The sequence below is a fragment of the Budorcas taxicolor genome, chromosome 2 (assembly GCF_023091745.1).
Source record: "Budorcas taxicolor isolate Tak-1 chromosome 2, Takin1.1, whole genome shotgun sequence".
Classification (NCBI taxonomy): domain Eukaryota; kingdom Metazoa; phylum Chordata; class Mammalia; order Artiodactyla; family Bovidae; genus Budorcas; species Budorcas taxicolor.
This window is the reverse complement of record NC_068911.1, coordinates 54,867,759-54,890,425: the sequence shown is the minus strand read 5'-3', so window position 1 is coordinate 54,890,425 and position 22,667 is coordinate 54,867,759. Positions and strand designations below refer to the sequence as shown.

At 35.3% G+C, this 22,667-nt stretch overlaps 1 protein-coding gene across 1 annotated transcript in view; it reads left to right on the top strand.

Moving 5' to 3' along the window:
* Window positions 1-22,667, top strand: part of FSIP2 (fibrous sheath interacting protein 2) — a 141,922-nt gene that overhangs the window by 105,510 nt on the left and 13,745 nt on the right. The window contains exons 15-18 of the mRNA XM_052652838.1: window positions 1,466-8,356; window positions 8,390-10,956; window positions 13,713-14,213; window positions 15,749-15,849. Coding sequence (XP_052508798.1) covers window positions 1,466-8,356; window positions 8,390-10,956; window positions 13,713-14,213; window positions 15,749-15,849 — 10,060 coding nt within the window. The remainder of the gene's footprint in view (window positions 1-1,465; window positions 8,357-8,389; window positions 10,957-13,712; window positions 14,214-15,748; window positions 15,850-22,667) is intronic.

The following is a 22,667-nucleotide window of genomic DNA, read 5'->3' as shown; positions in this document are numbered from 1 at the left end:
TGATCCCTGGGTCAGGAAGGTCTCCCAGAGGAGGAAATGGTATCCCTTTCTTGTATTCTTGCCTGGAAAAATTCTACGGACAGAGGAGCCTGGCAGGCTGCAGTTCACAGGGTTGCAAAAGAGTCAGACACAACTTAGCAACTGAGCATGCATACATCTGTATGTTTGGTTGAAGTATATGATAGCCACTTTATGTCAAACCTGATAATTATTGGCAGTTTCATAAAATTCCATCTAATACTATTATAGCCTTGAGCTGGATCATTAATTCCAGTTGCCAGTAATTCATTGCTACTTTACCAGTCTAGATACATCACTTAACCATCATTGAAATAATAGAACACATATTATCAGTCCTAACTACTTGTACAATGAGGCCATTTCCTATAATTAAAACTGGTATTATTTCAAGGTGGACAGTTGGGTGTGCCTGCAGTTCCAAGCTTATAAGTATAAGCACAGCCTAACTGAACTTAGAGAATAAAGAAAAACACAGAAAACAGGAGAAGATAAGATTTGTAATCCCATCCCATTGGTATTTGACTCTGTGGTGGTTGTTTAGTCACTAAGTCTCTGACTCTTTCGTGACCCCCTGGACTGTAGTTCCTCTGTACATGGAATTTTCCAGGTAAGAATACTGGAGTGGGTTGCCATTTCCTTCTCCAGGAGATTTTCCTGACCCAGGGATCAAGCCTGTGTCTACTGTCTTGGCAGATCAGATTCTTTACCACTAGCCCCTTCTTTCTATCACATCTCTTCTCTATTCCCAGACATGTCCAGGGTTTTTTAGTGATGTCACTCATGCTCCTTCCATGTGGAGCTCCCTTTCCTTACTTCTTTCATCTCATGATATCTAAACCCATCTAATTGTCAAAGTTCAGCTTAAAGCCCCCACTCTCCACTGGTCTTGCCTGATTCCACAGAGATCACTGTGCTCATGTTAAGATATAACACTACACTACACTTGGAAATCAATTCTCTGCCCCAGGAATTCCAGCTCTTTAGAGCACCTTGGCTGCAGTCCATGGGGTCGCTAAGAGTCAGACACGACTGAGCGACTTCACTTTCATGCATTGGAGAAGGAAATGGCAACCCACTCCAGTGTTCTTGCCTGGAGAATCCCAGGGACAGGGAGCCTGGTAGGCTGCTGTCTATTGGGTCACACAGAGTCGGACACGACTGAAGTGACGCAGCAGCAGTAGCAGTCATCTAAGCAAAACAAATACCAGCAAGAGACTTAAGATATTTGAATTCTTCAGGGTTATTTTCTCAACTATATGGCTAAAATTAAGATTCCACAGGTGGGAAATAAGTATCTGAAGAAAACCCAGTATTTTTCTTGACTAGATTTTTTTTTTAGTGAGGTGTTCCACAGATTAAATTCATACATAAATAATTATCAAAATACTGAATTTTCCATATGTCCCTTAATGCCTACTAAAATGGTAATGTTTTCTTTTTTAAGTTTCCAGTGAGAAGGTATCTATTGTTTCCACACTGTCAAGGAAAAAATATAAATCAAAATCGCCTCTAAGAAGCATATATAGTGATTCTTCACTTCATCAACTTTGTGAACATCTCACTGAGTCTGTCATTTGCCATTTAATGTCAAGCATTTCCGGTAGCACCACAGATATTAGAGAAAAAGAGAAAACATCGGAAAGACAAAATGCTGCATTTAACACTATTATTTCAATTGATTCTCATGTGTTTGAGAGTAGGTCAATTTCTGTTGGAGAACTTGCTCTAAGTATCTCTGAAATCATCACTGAAATCCTTTTAAATAGTGACATCATAGAGACTGACATTGCACAGCAAATGTTTTCGTTAACAAGAAAGTACACTTACTGCCCAGGAGTAGGTGCTGCTGACTTTGATGATCTCTTTCAGGACCTCTTAATAGGTGTGATTCAGGTACTGTCCAAAGAAATAGGGTTAAATCATCACCTTGAAAACAGTGGAAGAAACAGACCATTTCCCATGCTCAGAAGTAATAGTGTGCCCATGTGCAACAGAAGAAATACCATGCAAAGACAGAAAGGTTCCAGAAACTGGGGATTAGCTACTCACCAAATTGATCATATCATTCAAAAAAATAAATTAAATTATTTAGCACACAAGTTAGATAGTCTGGCTGGTAGCCTAAAAACTCATGAATCCAAAGAAATTGTCAACAGAGTTTTCAGTATTGTTTTAGATTTATTTTTACCAGATGAACAGCCAGATGAGACTATGGATTCTGAAATAAAAGCAAGAACATTTTTCTCATCATCATATGAAGAGCAATGTAATAACATACTTGGAAATAACTTAGGGCTCTCCCCTAAATCAGTTTTCCTTCTCAATGTTGTATGTGAGAAATTAATCAGAACACTTTTAGAGAAATGCACAAAGTCTGTCTTTCTTGATAATTGCCCTCTTTCTGAAGAGGTATCAGCAGAAGAATGTCAACTTTTAAAAGTACTTCAAAGTGTAGATGAAGAATTTGACTCTTGTAACGGAGCAATGGACTTTGAACAATTTCAAGGGGATTATATGTCAGACATTTTGGAAAATCTGGCAGAAATGGATCCGGATTTATTGTCATCAGACTCTTTGCTTACTATTATTTCCCACAGCTTGGTTAAATCATTGATGGATAAACTACATCACAGTATACAATTCCCCCAAAGTCCACCTTTTGCAAACAAGTATTTGAAGTATGGAACAAGAGGAATACAGTCTAGTTTTATAAAAGCAAAAAGGCCAGAATTAACAGAATTGGAAAAAGGTAGAGGCGCTTTAGGACACATGAGTTATTATGGCCATGATTTGACAGGGCCCCTGAATAATCCCAGTGTAGTTAGCTCCAAAATACAAGCACCGTTTGGCAAGAAATATTCAGTAAATTTTGCTAATGTGCCACCTCTTAAAAGACAGGCAACAAAGGATGCAAATACAATAGCCATCCATAATAAGCTGTATCTAGGAGATATGAATACAGGTGTTTATTCAGCCACATTTTTAGAGGACATAATTTCAGAACTGTTTTTTAATCTCTCTATTTCACTGTTGGGCAAAAATGAAAACATCATCGGTGCCCAGCTCAATGAAATGAATACATTATTTGTCAACAGTGTAGTGAATGAGTTTAATAAGGCAAGGGTCACTGTTTTACGGAATTCTGAAGAAAGGCTGTGTTTTCCACCAATCCATAAAGAAACTGTTAGTAGGATTGTTGACTCAGTTTATTATGGTGTTTTACAGCAATATAAATCAAAAGTGACCTGTGGTGGTAGTCTGGCATGTGACAGTACTTCAATAGCAGAACAAATAACTAATAGCATATTGTTAGAGACTTTGCACTACCAACTCCCATCTTGCTTCAGGGAAAAGCTCTTACACAATTCATATTACCCTCTCAATGCTGAAATTATATTACAAAAACTTCAAAATAACCTGAGGGAATTTACTTCCAAACCTAGGTCTTTAACAGACTATAGCACCATGTTATCACAATCATTTTTAGAAGATATCATCAGAAGACTTTTATCTCAACTCATTCCTCCACCCAGTAAAGCTTCCTCTTTGGAAAACAAATATTTCATGAGTTCAGATTTTAATGAAATGTCTACCTGTATAATAAATAAGGTTATATCAGCCATTTCAAAACACAAAATTTGGTTCACTATATATGATAATCAATATCTGTGTACAGGAAAAAGCCTCCAGAAGATGGTGGATTCTGTTTACAGAAATATTATGCAGACCTATGACTCTCTTATTTCAATACAGAAAAGTATACTCAGCCGAAACCCGATTTTGGTTGACCGAATAGCCAGTTTTATTATCCAAGAGATTATTGAATATCACCTTCAGCCATTTTTGTGTGGAGAAGGTTTACCTCGTCCAAAGACTCCTTCAGATGCAATATCGAATATGGTTAAACAAGTTCTCAACGAAGTCATAGAGTCACACAGACCCCAGACGCCATCAGCCCCAGGTATTTACTCTGAGACATTTGTAAGGGAAATTGTTGCCAGACTTTTATCAAAAATTTTCAGTCCAAAGCATAACACTGAAATTGAGCTGGAAAACATGACCCAAAAAATTGTAAACTCAGTAAATAACCATTTTGACAAAGCTAAAGTTCACCTTCTATGTAATGACAAAGAACAATCTTACCCCTCTGTGGATACAGATATTGTGGACGAACTGGTCACCTTAGTTTATAGAAATGCTTTAAAACAGTATGGATTAGATCCTGAGTTTGATAAAGAGTCTGAAGACAGCAGTATTTTTGTGGAAAAAATTACCAACTTAGTTGTAGCAGCTATTTCAGATTACCTTCTTCATCCACTGTTTTCTGGAAATTTGTCATCTTCATATTCTCTTTCAACAACTGACAATATTGTTCAAGACATTCTTAGTAACATCAGTGGATCTACCATACCAAGTCAGAGTTTATCTCCATATAACACCTTCCTGCCATACACATTTTTAGAAGACATGATCAGAGTACTATTATCTAGAATTTTTCCCTCTGCACATAGCATTGCTGCAAACAGAGAAATTCCAAAAGATAGATCAAAAACTAATTTCAATGAAATTGCTTCAGATATAATCAGTGATATTAGAAGGAAAATTTCCCAACATGAAATTCGATTCTCAAAAGATGAAGAAGGAACCAAATTTCTTTATTCAGAAGATGATATCCACCATCTCGTGGACTCAGTATTCAAAAACATTTTAAACTCTGAGTCTCAAGAATTAGTTGAGCCAAGTATCACAAGTAGTAGTGATGTTCTTATTGACAAGATAGCAGGTTTTATCATTAAACATGTCTGTCAACGACATCTTCAGCCATTTGTGGATGGAAAGTCATTACCTTCTTCATCATACACGTATTTGGACGATGAGAGAAGGCAGTGGTTTCATGCCAGTGTTTATTCCTCAGAATTTTTGGAGGATGTGATTTCTGGGGTTTTAAGCAAAATATTCCATAGGGGGTTAGGCATTGTACAAACAAAATCAGTAAGAGATTCAGAAGATGAACTATGTGATAAAGCTGAAAAACTCATACATTTCATAACAGAGGAATTCTCAAGAGCTAAAGTTAGCATTTTAGAGAATGCAGAGGAAATTTTATATTTGCCTCCAGTAAAGAGAGATGCAGTCAAAAACATTATTGACATGGTGTATAGCAAAGTTGTGCAAGAATATGAAATGGAAATAATGCCTGACAAAAATTTTCTAAATGACACAAAGGCACTGGCTGCAAAGATAACTGAAATCATCCTGGCCGAAACCTCTGATTTCCAAATTCATCCGAATCTTACAGAAAAGCTTCCATTTGGGTCACAATCCAAACTTAGTAGTGATATTTTGATAAAGAAAGTTCACCGTGACATTACTAAATCAAGATCCCAAAGACAGGCTTCGACAATATATACTACTATGTTATCACATACTCATTTGGAAAAAATTGTGTCTCAGCTTATATCTCAGATAAGTCCATTGGCCTCCAGTACAGAACACCAAGATACTTCTCAATCAGACTTAAGTAATACAGTCATAAAACTGATAAATGAAATCATGTCAATAATTTCAAAACATGCAGTATGTATTATTAAACATGGGAACGAAAAACATAGTATTATTTCAGAAAAAGATATCCAATCCATTGTTGATTCCATTTATGCTGCTCTTTCCTATTCAAGTATATACCAATCGCTTACAAAAGATAAAAAAGATATAAGTAATATACCTGTTACAAAAATAGCAAGTTTTATAATAAAAGAAATCTTTAACCATCATCTTCAGTCATTTTTATCTGGAGATAAAACTATCCTTTCAGCTGCAGTTGATCAAACTTATAAACAGAAAATATTAGATCCTAAAGAAAAAGAGTTGTCCTTCATCATGAATTCAGCTGTCTTTTTGGAAGAAGTAATTTCTGAACTTTTATGTAAACTCCTTTTTGCATTCTCACACAATGTTTTGGCTGCTGAAAACCCAGATATAGTGAAAGCCAAAGTTACTGGCATTGTTACAACATTAGTAAAATCAATTGTTCTGGAGTTCACCACATCAGAGATTTTTCTTGCAGATAGCTTTGATGCTGATATGTGTTTTTCAGAAGGATATAAAGAAATGGTTAAAAGAACAGTCAACCTTACTTATGAAAAAATATTAGATGAATATAAATCTCTGATTCAAATATATAGGGCTATGCAAAGTGACACTGCTTGTTTTGGAAGAAAAATTTATAATTTCCTTTTGGAAGAAATTTATGACTACCAGGTAAAGTCATTAGTTTCAGGAGAATTAATATCTTCTTCCTATTCCTCTCCTCAAGCTGATAAAATCATCAGAAATGTACTCAATGTCATCATGAGAGATAGCCATGCCTTGCCACCATGTATTACTGTGTTGCCACATTCTCTTTTAGAAGATATGATTTACAAGCTTCTAGTGCATATCTTCCCTTCAACTGACACTGAAAGTGAACTAAAAGAGGGAGAGGTTTCAGATTATGAGTTCATGGACGCAGCATCAAAACTAACTGATGAAATCATCAAAGAAATTTCTGAACATGAGATCTGTCTTGCTACAGCAGAGGAGAATGCAGAAAGTGTGCAATTAGAAGTGATTGAAGATTTGATTAACTCTATATGTAATAATATTTTGAAAAAATCTGAATTTCAAGCTGAAGTCCAGAAAGATGCAAATAAAAATGGAGGCTCATTCCTCAGTAAAATAGCTGGTTTCATTATGAAGGAAATCATGGATCATCATCTGCAGCCATTTTTACATGGTGAAGAATCATCCTCCAATAGCTTATCTAATTATGACCATGTCTCTGTACATACTATACCTGGTAAAAAAAAGACACAGCCTTCTCTATATTCAGCTACATTTTTGGAAGATGTAATTGTTGACCTTGTTCGCAAATTTTGTTCTCTTCCAAGTATTACTGAAGAGATTAAGAAAAAAGAAAAATCAGAGCCAGATGTTGTGAGCTTAGCTATAAAATTTGCAAACTCTCTGATAGGAGAATTTAGGAAAAGTGAAATTAAAGTTCTACCAAATGCTGAAGAAATGCTTTCTTTTCCCCCAATTGATAAAGAGACAGTTGATAAGATATCCGATTTTGTGTATGATCAGTTCATAGGAACCTGTGAATCTAATGATATTCAGAAGAATGGTAAAAATAACATTGTTATAGAAATGATTGCTACTTTAACCCAGAAGGCAATCTCTGCTTTCAAGATCCAACCACTTTTTTCAGGAGACTGGTCTTCTACTTTCTTTTCATTTCTAAATCCAGATAACATCACTCAAAGGGTTAAACGTCTTCCACAGCAAACATCTACACAGATAAACAGATGCTTAAAAGAGAATCAACTTACTTTACCAGAAGAGTCATATAAACACACGTCTCTAACTTCAGACCAGAAAAATGCGTTGGATACTTTGGAAGTAGATAGAGGTGCAATGAGCAAAAAGAAAAGTTTGGAAACTAAGGAGACATCAATGAAAATAGGTGATATCCAAGACCCAGTGGTTACCTCTGTAACTAGTATTATGAAAAGCAATGTAGTTAACCTGTTATCAGGACCAGCTGCAGGTGTGGCAAATAAAGAGAATAAAAACAAAATGGGAATTCCAGTTCAAAAATACAATGTATCAAAAGTTACTTGTCCAACTACTAGTGTGAAAACTAAAGAAAAACAGGAGCCATATTTGAAGGGAACACTCAAAAATAATGAAACTGACAAGAAAAGACTATCAGCTTCAGATAAGGAGGGGCAAGGTAAGGAGGTACACACACAATTTCTAGTAGCTACTGATGGTGAAAGGGAAATCTTTCAACTAGATTTTAAAATAGACAATGAGAAGAAGGTTGACGAAACAAGAGAAAGTTCATTAAAAACAGGAGACAACTCCCTCCAGTTACCTTCTTTGATAGCCAAAGTGAGAAATACAGAGAACACAATCGAGAAACCTTCAGAAGCAGTTACTCAGAAGCCAAACGACGAGGACAGGAAAGACTCTTCAGCTCAAATAAACATAAAGGAAGGACAGTATTCAGATTATGAATTAGTCCAAAATGTCACTAAAAATATTTATGACAATATCTTTGGAATGTACCATTCTCAAGAATCAGCTGATTATTTAAAACAACAAAGTCTTCCAAGTCATACAGCATCACCTATAACTCAACCATTGCCTGTAACTCAAGAGATTGGCAAGGATTTTGCACAGTCTGTTTTAACAAAGGATTTATCCCTCTCAGCCAACAAAAATCTCCCTGGCAAAGAGGAAGAAGAAAAAGAGGATGCAAGCAAAATAGAAAAAGAGAGGGAGAAGAAGAGTGGGGGAAAAAGAGAAGATGACAGCGTGAAAGTTAAGGATATTAAAAAGGAACCAAGTAAACCAGACAGTCCCCAGTACCCACCAAAATGTGAACCTGGAGTTCTCCCTGCCAAATTTTTAGAAGATGTTATTACTGAAATGATTAACAAATTGGTCTTTTCTTCCTCACCAGAAACACAAACATATGATAGATGTCAAAATGTATGTGATGATGAAAATCAAGCTGAACTCTATGACACAGCTATGGGACTTATTGATTCTCTGTTAAAGGAGTTTTCTGATGCTCAAATTAAGGTATTTAGGCCAGATAAAGAATATCAGTTTTTTCCACCTGCAGATAAAGTGTCATCAGTTCCTAAGGAATATCCCAGGCATAAAGAATCAAATATAGATGACGCACCATGCAACATTAAGACAATAACTGTGGATAAGAGTCATACAATGCCTGAAAACCCGTCTTCAAATAAGATACTTTTTTTAGATAAAATGTCATCAATGGATAAAACATTGGTCAACAAAGTTGTCCATGCCTCTGTGTGCAATATTTTGAAGGAATATAAATCTCAAGACTCCATTTGTAAGAATATAAAGAGTAATGGGGGACATTTAGCAAGAAGATTAACTAGTGCAATGATAAATGAAATTTTTCAACATAAGCTTAATTTGATATTGTGTGATGAGTTTCCAGCTTCGTCATGTTTGCCTCTGGAAACTAAGGATGTTGTTAAAAAGGTCCAAAAATTGGCTCAAACAGCCAACAAAGAATGTCAGACCTCATCACCATATACCATCATACTGCCTCATGAATTTTTAGAGAATGTGATTTCTACTCTTTTATCTAAAATTTTCTCAACCATATCAAACATCAAAGCAGAAACATATGAGGGCAGCTGGTTTACAGAACTGGATTTCCTTCAAATGAAGTTATTAAGTACAGTTACAACAGAGATCTCCAAAGATGAAAATATGATTATACAGTATGTGGAATCCTTACATCCCAGTGATGATGAAACTATTCAATTAGTGGTTCAATCACTCTATGATAATCTCTTGTCACAATTTGGGTCACAAGAGAATATACAAAATTGTGCAGCCAGTGGATGTAGAATTCTTTCAGAAACCATAGTTGACTTAATTCGACGAGAAGTGACTGGCAATCAGTTGCAGAACTACTTTTCTGGAGAGCTAACACCGTATCAGTGTGCAGAAGTTGACAATGTTGTTGAAAATATTCTTAAAAATGTAATCCAAACGGCTGACATTCCCCAGCCTCATTCATCACAGGCGTGTATACTGCCTTATAACATAATAGAAGAAATTGCTGTAAAATTTTTATTGAAGCTTTTATCTATGTTTCCAAAGGTCGATAAGGAAAGACCCAAATCCCTAGAAACTGAAATGCAAAAAATAACATCAAAAATATTAAATTCAATACAAGAAGTTATCTCCAAAAATAAGATTAAACTTGTATCACCGGCAAAGGAAATACCTACTGCACTTTTAGTTAACAATGAAGCTATTGAAAAAGTAGTTAATTCTGTTTATACCAGTATTTTAAAACACTCTGGCTCACTCACTTCTATATTTAAAGATTTAATGGGTAAGAGTAATATCCTCTCTGATATAATAGGGTTTTTAATGGTGAAAGAAATTTCCAAATCTAAATTTCAACCTCAAATACAGGAAGAATTATCAGGTCCAGAATTAGCTCTGGAAGCTGTTAAAATTATGGAAAAAGTAGTCAAAATGGTTGATAAATTTAAGTCCCAGGAAAAGTCTTCATCCAAAAAAGGTTCTATGTTAGATGCCATGTTTTTAGAGGAAGCACTGGCCTTGTTCTTGGCTAAAATAGTAAGGTTGCCAAGTGAGTCAAGCAAACATGCAAAAAACTTATCAAAGCCTGAATTAAATAAAATTGCATCTCAACTGACAAAATCTGTGACGGCGGAAATTTCAAAGAGTAATATTAATCTTGTTGCTACTGATTCTGAAGGATACTTTCTAAATCCAGAAAGTATAGAAATGGTTTCTCAGGTTATTGATTCTATTTATAGCAATGTACTACAACAATCTGGAAGCCAAAAGGATCTTTATCATGATATAAAAAGTACAAACAGAGTTTTCCCTAAAAAAGTGGCTAATTTAATTGTTAATGAAGTTTCCAATTTTCCCTTCGATTCAGCTAGTCCAAAGAATTCAAATGCTTGTTTCTTTGGAGATCTAGACATTAACAGAATTGTTGAAAAGGCACAAGAGCATGCTGTTAACATGATTCCTGACTTAGATAAAAAATCAACTAAAGATTCAATTGTAGAGGACTTTGCAATTAAAATAATTCCACATGTTGGGAATAAACCCCTCAAAATAGATCCAAACATTATCTCAGAACACTTAGCAGTAATTTCTATAAAAACTCAACCCCTTGAGAAACTTCAGACAGAATGTTTAAAGAATACTGGACATAACATAGCAGAACTGAGAAGAGCATCAATAAGTGGAAGAAGTTATCCCTCAAACACATATACTATAAGAGAGTTGAAGAGACAAAGACGGACCTCATTGAATAAGATAGGACGACTAGATATAAAACCCTTTGAGGTAAGTATAAGAAGAATAGCACACACAAAAAAAGTGAGAAATGGTTGTTCTGTTCTGTTCCTCAAATAGTTATATGAGAATGTGTTTTTGTTGTTGTTATTGTCCAACCTAATAGGAAAATTGGTGGCACAAGTTTATCTGTATAGTTATATGACTTACTGGGACTTGTCATTCCAGCTCTGAGGCTCATTCTAAAAGTCTCAGGCTAGTTTTTCTAAGACAATCAATTTAAACTTTAAAAAATAATAATAATAATAATGAGAATACAGGGATATACCCTTGACTGGCCTTCCCAGGTGGCTCAGAGGATAAAGAATCTGCCTGCAGTTCAGGAGATCAGGTTTCAATCCCTGGGTCAGGAAAATCCCCTAGAGAAGGGCATGGCAACCCACCCCAATATTCTTGCCTGAAGAATTCTATGAACAGAGGAGCCTGGCAGGGTATAGTCTGTGGGGTCACAAAGAGTTGGACACGACTGAGCAGCTCTCATACAAACACATACACACACACACACACACACTTGACAGCAGAATTGTGCTGACTGAAATAATAATAAAACTATCTAAAATAGATTTCTCAAATATAAAGCTCTACAGCAGTAATACTACTCTTTTTACTTTTAGCAACATTTGTCAACACACATCAGAATACAACCTTTTAGATTATACTAGTTTCTTATTATTTCACTTTAATAGTCTTCCTCAGGTTCTTCTATAATCTCAAGAAGTGTTAAGTTTCTTCTTATCCTTCTAGATTTAGCTGCTTTAATGTTTCCATATTTATGAATCTGTTTCCTCTTGTTTTAGTCCCTAATTCTGCTCTGCAGTTCCATATTTAGGCCCCAAATATATTAAACTAGTGGAGACTTTAAAATGCAAAAATGATGTCCTTGTTACAAGGAAACTGTACAACTGAGGACAAAGGATGGTCTGGCCAATGGAATTACACTAATCTACACATTTTTATCAGAGCCCCTTGTACTGATCGTGTTCTCTCATAAGAGGACAGAGTGTGCTTAGGGTATAATTTATGTTTGGACAATGAGCCAAGTTTTATAGAACTATTCTCCTTGGAGCAGGCACTTGAAGTAAATTTTCTCCAGCACTGTCCTGCAACCCATTGAACTAGGTATCAGGGCTGTTAAATATGTTAATTGGCACTTATGTTTTCATACCCAAGTACTGAAATTATTATGGGAAGACATACTAATTTAATATTTGCTTTAACTTTTTTGAACCAGATGACAGTCTTTTCAAGATCTAAAAGTTATTCCTTACATGGATTCTCATCATTTTCATTAGCATATTTTTGGTAGTCTTCATTCATATATATATGTAACCCCTTAGGAGTAAAATTTGTGTTAAAACACATAGAATAACATTGCTCAAAGGTAGTTTTTAATTACATGTAAAATTGTCTGTCACAAATCTCACTCTTGGTTATCATTCTCTTTCATTAAGTCATTTATAGACCACAGAAAGCAGGAAGATAATATTTAAATGAAAATAATGGCCATTTTTCTCTTAAGGGGGAGAAAATTCATCCAAAAAATGAAGCACAAATGAAGCACAAATGAAGCACAAATGAAGCACAAATAAGACATGATTTGAACCAGTCTGGGTATCAATGTTATCAATCTCCTGCACAGGGACAAAAAGACTAAAGAATAGTAGATCAGAGCAGAGAATCTAGGTATTTGTTGGCTGTGGCCCAGGGCTTTATTTCCTTTTTGAGATACCATAAATTCCTAACACACTAGGCATGTACATATTAAAACTATATATAGTAACAAAGCCAGATAGAATGATTTCGGATTTTCTAAACCACTGCCTGCCCTGCCCCCCTACACCTCGCCAATAATACAGAAAATCAAAACTGATTGTGTTTTAAGTTCTTAAGGAGACTGTTTGTATATTTATTTCCATAGAAAATATTCTTTTCTGGTACCAATATTTTAAAAATTGGCTTGCAGTGTTCCAAAGGAATGTTGAGGTCTAGGATTAGGAACAATTTGGAGGTTCTGTGGCATCATCAAAGGCTACTGAAATGGGGATGTTATATTACTCAATTATAATTGTCTTTTCTTTAGACATTTAGATCTGTCTTTAGACATTGAAAATGAAAGGTGAGATTTGCCTAGGGAGGTGAGGGAAAAATGAAGACTTATGTTTTGCAGATTCTTTTGGAAAATATATCCAAAGAATCAAGAGTGGAATGATAGAGATTAAAGAGTCAGAGACCTTCACAATCTTGGTCCTTCATCATTTTTAAAAATCAAGAGCAGATAATACACTGCTTTTCTATTGAAAATATGTACATTTCAGTTTATCTTTGATGACCTATCTACAGTTTTAGAAAAATATATCATCATGTCTACTTTTCTCACAAACTTCCAAAGTAAAAGAATAAAAAATATATATACATGATGCAACAAGATACAAAGTTTAAGCAAAAAAAAAAGCAAAAGAAGAACCTGTGTTAGTCCTTCATTAAACTCTGGAGTAAATTATGGTAGATTAATAAAATGGTATGATAAATTACATACAATCCCTGAATGTAAAAGAAATGTTACTAACAAATATTTTTTACAATTTTCATGTTTCTTTTTTAAAATATTGCTAATGTAAACATAGCATCTGAAGATATTATTTTACCCTAAAACTAGAAATCATACTGAAATAGCTCTTTTATAATAGAATCACAGGAAAAGTGATTGAGGCATTTGTTTCTGTTATTCATTATACCTTCAATTCTAGGCTGTTTGCAGAAATTCATTTCAGAATATAAGAAAGCCTGATATCACCAAAGTGGAGCTTTTAAAAGATGTTCAGAACAAAAAAGAACTTATCCTCCGGTTAGTAGCTCATGATATTGAACAGGAAATCTCAGAAAGTAACATAGAAGAGGAACTAACTTCATCTGATGAAGATGAAGTTGTTTTAAGAGAGATTGTACAAGAACACTCAGGAGAAAATATTGAAGATCAAGTGAAAGATTCCACAAAGCCAGTAGAAAGCAAAGTCGTTTCTCCCAAGCCAACACAAAGCACAAGCAGTCTGAAAAAGTTTTTTTCACTAAGTAAATGTTGTCAGCCCACATCCAATGCAAATGTTGAAAATACTGGAACAATGTCAAATCATGTAATAGAAGCTAAGAAGGGACAAATTAAAAGAACTATTGCTGAACTTGACATGTCCCCCTGCTCAGGAACCTTCACTGAAACAGATTCTACTTGGGAGGAAAAGTCACAGAGTAAGGTGAGTGAGAAACATGACTCTCAATAATCAGATGTTTGTGGAAAGAGTAGAGGTCTTCAGAGATTCTGTCCAAGAATGCACCTTAATTGAGTAGAAAAGAATACTAAAATGGTTCCAGAGAGTCTCTTCCTAAGTCTGGCAACATTTACAGTATGCAAGAAATGCATACAGTATGCAAGAAAAATTTACAATATGAAAGAAACTTTTCTTAAAATTTTACAACATGTATAGAACACAACTGAAGTAAAGCAGATAATGGAAAGAGACATAGAATAATTAGAAAGCCAAGGATGACAGAAAAGGAAGCTACTTAAGAGAAGTGAAAGTTAGTTATTTACATATTTTAGAAGATTTCATCCCTTTTATATTTTGACTGGTAAATACATTTTCAACAAGTAGGGTAGGACCAGAAGATGGGTCAAGATAGGAGGTAATTAAAAAAAAAAAAAAAACTTCAGATTGTCTGGCCTTCAATCCCAACTCTATCTTTAATAGCTATGCATCTTTGGGGCAAGTTACATAGCATTTTTTTTTTAAACACGTTGCTTAACCAACTTGCGCAAAGTTAACAAGTTAATAAAAATATTTTAAATATCACCCTTGCAATCAGCCCATAAACTCCTCTATATTCATGGAGAACAACTTTCATCCCTAGTACCTAGTGCCTCACATAAGATAATGGTTTGGACTTCAGTGACTCTTTGGGTGGTCCCTGTTCAAAAATGTATACCAAAGTACGTTTTTGAAAAGTATATATGATTTAGGGTTTCCTGGTGGGATAATCCTATTGATTATACATTTGACATGATTCCCAAGTTAACACAAAAGCTGAGATGAACCAGAAACAACAGATACAACTCTGTTCAGTTCAAAAGCTTCCCAGGCAAATCATCTTAACACATACTTTGAACTATTTGCTGGGAATCTATGTGATTACATGACTAAATGCAGTCTGCAGAATAGTTTTCTTGAGCCACATATTCAGAAGTACTGACTTCATAGATAACTGAAGAATTAACATTAACAAAAGTAAAAATAGATTGTATAAACAGTAATCCCAGTAATAGTAGTCTATTTTTTCAAGATTATAACAGATACAACACTAAACATATTCTTATAAAAGTTATGGCCTTAAAATCACACATGACTTCCCAACAAACCAGATCAGAGTACAGGTTCACATGATTGAGTTGACAAGCTTCTGAACTGCCAGAGTTATATCTCTGTTCTTTTTGAACTAAGTTTCCATAAAATACCTGTAAAGTACAGAACTGGAAAACCATATACATCAAGCTTTGTGCTATGTTTATCTTTAGCATTTACTCAAACTTCAATGTTATTGTCTAGAACCTTTCACTAGCCATTTCCTAAAAACTATATTGGAAAAAGACATTTTAATTAGAACTATAGGTTCCATCCATTTTTAAGTAATCTCTGAAACTTTTTCTAATTATAGTGTATGTTAAGAGGGGAGAATATGCCAAGTATATGGTAAAATGCTTATCAAATGTAATGCATAGCTTGCACTTTTCCAGAAAGAAGAAAAAATTCCTACTACTGAGCCACCACATTACTTCATACACAGAATTATGAGTTCATCTTCATACAACCAAGAAGATCTGATTTCATATGCCAGGTATATGAAATTAAAGCAATATAAAATAGCAATCTGAGATCAGGGTAATGCTTCTGGGAAGAATGAAGTCCCTGGTAAAACTTGATAGGGCAAGTATTCAACCCTGTAACTTCTTTCACTCCTTATCCTTTCCTCCCCTACCTCTCAGTGTGCTTCTCTAAGGCCTTTTCATTCTCTCTGATGCCCCATTCCTAGTTACCTGCCCTCTACATTCTTCCTAGTCTAACAGTGTCTTGAATTAAGAATTCGCTACTATGTTATGCCTTTTGTTTTGTTTTTTAATCTGGAAGATAGTTCAGATACGAATGCAACCCAGTGCCTTTCAGCCCAAAGGGTTCCTACTCAACTCTCTTTAAGTAATTCAATGTTCCAATATGTATGAATCCAAATAAGAGAGGGAACAGTGTAAGCTGGAGCATTCAGAGATGAATTCTAGAAAACAATGTAGTTTGATGTGGGTCTGTATAGATAGACAGCATTTACATGAGAAGGCAACCCAAGTTTGGATGATTATTGGAGCAGTCTGAACTGTGTAGCTGTGAGATCAGATTGCCAACATTTATTGAACCATAGAGAAAGCAAGGGAATTCCAGAAAAACATCTACCTCTGTTTTGACTACACTAAAGCCTTTGACTGTGTGGATCATAACAAACTGTGGAAAACTCTTAAAGAGATGGGAATACCAGACCATTTTACCTATGTCATGAGAAACCTGTATGTGAGTCAAGAAGCAACAGTGAGAGCCCTGTATGAAACAACTGATTGGTTCAGGACTGAGAAAGGAGTACAACAGGGCTATCTGTTGTCACCCTGCTTATTAACTTTTATGCTGAGCACATCATGAGAAATGCCAGGCTGGATGAGTTACACGCTGGAATCAAGATAGGTGGGAGAAACATCAACAACCTCAGATACACAGATGATTCCACTCTAATGGCAGAAAGCAAGGAGGAACTAAAGAACCTCTTGATGAAGATGAAAGAAGAAAGTGAAAGAGTCAGCTCAAAACTAAATATTAAAAAACTAAGATCATGGCATTGAGCCCCATTATTTTATGGCAAATAGAAGGGGAAAATGTGGAAGCAGTGACAGATTTACTCTTCTTGGGCTCTCAAATAACTGTGGATGGTTACTGCAGCCATGAAATCAGAAGATGATTGCTTCTCAGCAGGAAAGCTTTGACAAACATAGACAGTGTGTTGAAAAGCAGAGACATTACTCTGCCAACAAAGGTCTGTATAGTCAAGGCTATGGTCTTCCCAGTGGTCCCATAAGGTTGTGAGAACTGAACCGTAAAGAAGGCAGAGTGCCAAAAAATTGATGCCTTCAAACTGTGGTGCTGGAGAAGACTCCTGAGAGTCCCTTGTACAGCAAGTTGATCAAACTAGTTGATCTTAAAGGAAATCAACCCTGAGTACTAATTGAAAGAACTGATGCTGAAGCTGAAGCTCCAGTATTTTGGTCACCTGATGTAAAGAGCCAATACTTTGGAAAATCCCTGATGCTGGGAAATACCGAGGGCAGAAGAAGAGAGTGTCAGACAATGAGATGGCTGGATGGCATTAGTGATGCAATGGACATGAACTTGGGCAAACTCCAAGAGACGGTAGGGGACAGGGAGGTCTGACGTGCTGCAGTCCATTGGGTTGCAAAGAATCAGAAACATCTGGGTGACTGAACAACAGCAACAGACTTGAAATCTAATTAGATTTCTAATCTAATCATATCTAGAACAGAAGTTGCCTAAAATTATTCTTAAGTTTATAAGAGTATTCATAACCTAGAAATGGAAGTATTTCTATTCTAGGAGAAGCAATAGATATAAATAGAAAAATCTACCTGGTTATAATTTTTCCCCACACAGCATAATGCAATTCTTTTTGACATACTATTTTGGGACATTTGTTCCTGGCCAAATTATTGCCTCTTGTTGCTAAATAATGATTGATTGTATTAACAGACAAATTAATAATGCAGGTACCCCTCTATTATTTATATCAATGAAGACAGAGGGCACAGATAATGCCAACTAAAAGTCAATTTAGAGCAAGGTAGCAGGCCAAGAAAATGCAAACCCTTATTTTCTTGTAGAAACAAAAATAACTATAGACTGATAAAACAACTTTACAAGAGCTCTAGAAACTGATCAAATAATAGCATCAACAAAGGGAATGCCCAAAGAAAGGCCACATTCAAAGTGGCAGGAAATTCCACAGACTTTTCTTATCTTTGCCCAACCCCCTTCTGCAACATGATGTGGCATAGCTGGGAAGAAATGGCCCAATTCTCATTTTTTTTCTCTTGGAGTAGAAAAAGCAGATTGGAACTTATTTGCAATGTTCGGATCTGTGGACTACCTGAGAGACTATTTCTGTCTTACCTGAAGAAGCACAGATTGGGAATGATGGCATAGTTTGGATCTAAGCCTGGAAGCCTCAGAAGTCAGTAGATGGATGCCATGGTGCATGGAAATCACAAGGGACTACAGATGCACAGACACCTGAAGGCAAGAGATTACAGATGCAGGAAAACAACAGAATAGCTAAGGCCCTGAGAAGAAACCTTGGATATGCAGATGATCACCCTTATGGCAGAAAGTGAAGAGGAACTAAAGAGCATCTTGATGAAAGTGAAAGAGGAGAGTGAAAAAGCTGGCTTAAAACTTAACATTCAGAAAACTAAGATCATGGCATCCGGTCCCATTACTTCATGGCAGATAGATGGGGAAACAATGGAAACTGACAGACTTTACTTTCTTGGGCTCCAAAATCACTGCAGATGGTGACTGCAGCCATGAAATTAAAAGACTCTTGCTCCTTGGAAGGAAAATTATGACCAACCTAGACAGCATATTAAAAAGCAGAGACATTGCTTTGCCGACAAAAGTCCGTCTAGTCAAAGCTATGGTTTTTCCAGTAGTCATGTATGGGTGTGAGAGTTGTACTGTAAAGAAAGCTGAGTACAGAAGAATTGATGCTTTTGAACTGTGATGTTGGAGACAACTCTCAAGAGCCCCTTGGACTGCAAGGAGATCAAGCCAGTCAGTCATAAAGAAATCAGTCCTGAACATTCATTGGAAGGACTGATGCTGAAGGTGAAAGTCCAATACTTTGGCCACCTGAAGCAAAGAACTGACTCATTAGAAAAGACCCTGATGCTGGGAAAGAGTGAGGACAGGAGGAGAAGGGGACGACAGAGGATGAGCTGGTTGGATGGCATCACCGAGTTGATGGACATGATTTTGAGTATGCTCCAGGAGTTGGTGATGGACAGAGAGGCCTGGCATGCTGCAGTCCATGGGGTCGCAAAGAGTCAGACACGACTGAGTGACTGAACTAAACTGAGAAGAAATATGATTATACTCTTAGGAAACAAAATATTTAACAGCAGGTTGGGAAAAGTGAAGAAGGAAAAGCAAAAGTACATACATAGGCCCAGAAGGACATAGTCCCAGAAGGACATAGGCCCAGAACAAGATGAACACCTGAAGGCTTTACCTCTGTCTGTTCCCAAGGTTTCCCATTCTGTTAGTTAGTGAAGGGTTTCTACACCAATCTTCAAAAGCTAGAAGAGATAACTGTTTCTTTAAATGCTCAAATTCCATCATAAGATCACAATGTATATTAAGAAACAAGAAAATTTGGCACATTTTTAAGAAACCAAATAAATCCTCATAAAATGTCCATGGAGAAGCACACCAAATGGACATATATGACAAAGAGTTTAAAATAACTGAAACACAAAGAACCAAAGGAAGTCAAAGGAAAAGTATATTTAAAAAAATCATGCAAATGAAAATTAAGAGATTAAAACCTGGAGTAAGGAACTGGTCAGAACTAACATATTCTATAACTGAAAAATATAGCAACTAAATTGTAAGATCCACTAGATGGGCTCAAAAGCAGTCACAATCAAGCAGAAGAAATAATCAGTGAATTTGAACACAAGTCACTTGAAATTATTGAGTCTGACAAGTAAAAAGAAGAGGCTGAAAAAAAGAGTGAACAGATTCTATGGAACTTAAGGGATATCATCAAGCATACCAATACACACCCACCCACACACACACTATGGTGAGTTCCAGAGAAAACAGAGAAAAAGGGAAAGGGGATTATTTTAGGAAATATGGCTAAAACCTCCTCAAGTTTGAAAAAGCATGAATATACAAATAATAAATTCAGTGAATTTTAAGTAACATAAGTGCACAGAGACTACCTGAAACATAATCACAACCATCAAAAGACAAAGACAAAAGAGAATCTTCAGGTGGCACCATAGAAATTGCTTGTACATGAGATCTCCATAGATCTCAATCTGTTCCCTGTTCACTGTCAGTAAAACTTTTAGAGGAAACCTTGCAGGATGGAAGGCAGTAGATTATATATTTAAAGGGCTAAAAGAGAAAACTGTCATGTGACAACTCTATTACCAGTAAAAAAAATACCCTTGAAAATGAAAGAGAAATCAGAACATTCGAAAATAGAAAATGAAATGCAAGAAATGTTAACACAAATTCTTCAAATTGAAACTAAAGGATGTTGGATGGTAACTCAAAGCCGTATGAAAATTTTTAATTCTCTAGTAAAGTTAAATATATCGACAAATGTAAAAATCAGCATTATAATATTTCCAGGTGGATTCTTTACTATCTGAGCCACCAGGGAAACCCAAAGACTAAATGGAATTTATATAAAGCCATAATTTGGGACAGCAGTAACAAAGGGATGGCGCTTGATCTATCAAGGAGTAGAGTTTTTGTATGCAGCTGAGGTTAAATTGATATCAGCTTAATTATCATAACTTTTAAGATACTGTATGTACTCTCCATGTTAACAACAAAGAAAATAACTATAAAATATACATGAAAGGAAACAAAACGGGAATCAAAATGTGTCTCTGTAAAACCTCAACTAATAGGAAGGAAGGCAGCAGTGGAGCAAATGAGGGATTTCATTCTTCAACATAATAAAGGTAGTATCTGACAAACCTACAGCTAACATTATATATAACCATAAAAAGCTGAAAGCATTTCCTTTAAGATCAGAAAGAAGACAAGGATGTTTACTCTGTCCAGTTTTATTCAACAATAGTTGATACTCTCATCACTTCTATTCAATATATTACCAGAAGTCCTAGCCAAAACAATTAGGCAAGAAATAAAAGGTATCTAAATTGGAAGAGAATTAAAATGAGCTCTGCTCATAGATGGTATTATCTTATATGTATAAAATGAAATGATGCCATACCAAAAAAAAAAAAATACTTTTTAAAAGAAATATATGAGTTAATCAAAGTTGGTAGATATAGAATTAACCCAGAAGAAAACCATTACATTTCTATACTCCAATGAAAACTGAAAAACATACCTGGAGGAAATTTAAAAAGACACAAATTAATGGAAATATTATGTTAAGATTTTAATAATACTCAAAGGATTGTGCAGATTAAATGGAATCCTTATAAAAATTCTGACATTTGCAGAAAAAGAAAAAATACATTTGAATATTCATATGGTATCTCAAAGAACTTCCAGTAGCTGAAACAATCCTGAAAAGAAAGAACAAACTTGGACTCCTGATTACAAAACTTATTGTAGGATCATGGTAATCAAAGCAATGTGGTGCTGACATAAAGACAGATATGTAGACCAATGGAATAAAATAAATAACACAGAACAGATCTGTAATATATCAAAAAACTTTTTTATAAGCATCCCAAGACCATTAAATGGAGAAAAACGTCTTTTCAACAGATGGCATTGGGAAAACTAGATAACCACACACAAAAATAAACTTAGACCTTTACCTTATACTATGTAGAAAAACTAATTCAAAATGGGTCAAAGACGCCTAAGTAAACTATAGAATTCTTGTAAGAAAACAGAGGGAAAGCCCATGACATTGGATTTAGCAATAATTTCTTGGATATGATACTAAAAGTACAAGCAGTAAGAAAAAAATTAGATAAGTTTGACTGTATCAAAATTAGAAATTTTTGCGCTTCAAAGGAGAGTAAAAAGTCAGCACATAGAATGGGAGAATATAATTACAAGTCATATATCTGATAAGGAAGTACTATCCAGAATATATAAAGAACTCCTATAACTCAACAAAAACAAAAAACAACCTGATTTAAAAATTAGGCAAAGGGTAGCTTGAATAGATACTTCCTCAAAGAGGATATATAAATGAACAATAAGCTTGTAAAACGATCCTCAACATCACTGATCATTAGGGAAATGCAAATCAAAACCACAATGAGATGCTATTTCACACCCATGAGGATAGCTATAATCAAAAACAATTTTTTTTTCATAAAATAACATGTTGGCAAGAATGTGAAGAAATCAGAACCCTCACACAATGCACTGGAAATTTGAAATGGTACAGGCACTATTGAAAACAGTATGAGAGTTTGTGGAAAAAAAAAAAAAATTAAACACAAAGTTACCATATGAACCAGCAAAACATGGACTCAAACAAATATTTTTATATTTATATTCATAGCATCATTATACACAATAACCAAATCTTGGAAGCAACACAAGAGTCCACTGATGGATGAATGGATCAGCAAAATATGGTACATAATTGCAACAGAATATTTTTCAGTTTTAGAAGGGAAGGGCATCCTGACAAGGACATGTTACCTTGAAGACATTATGCTAAATGAATAAGTCAGTCACTAAATAGCAAATTTATGCTTCCACTTATACGAGATACCTAACTAGTCAGATCACATAGGCATAAGGTAAAATATGGGTTCCAGGGGATGGAGAGAGAGGGAGGTACAGTGTTAGTATTTCAGAATAAGGATT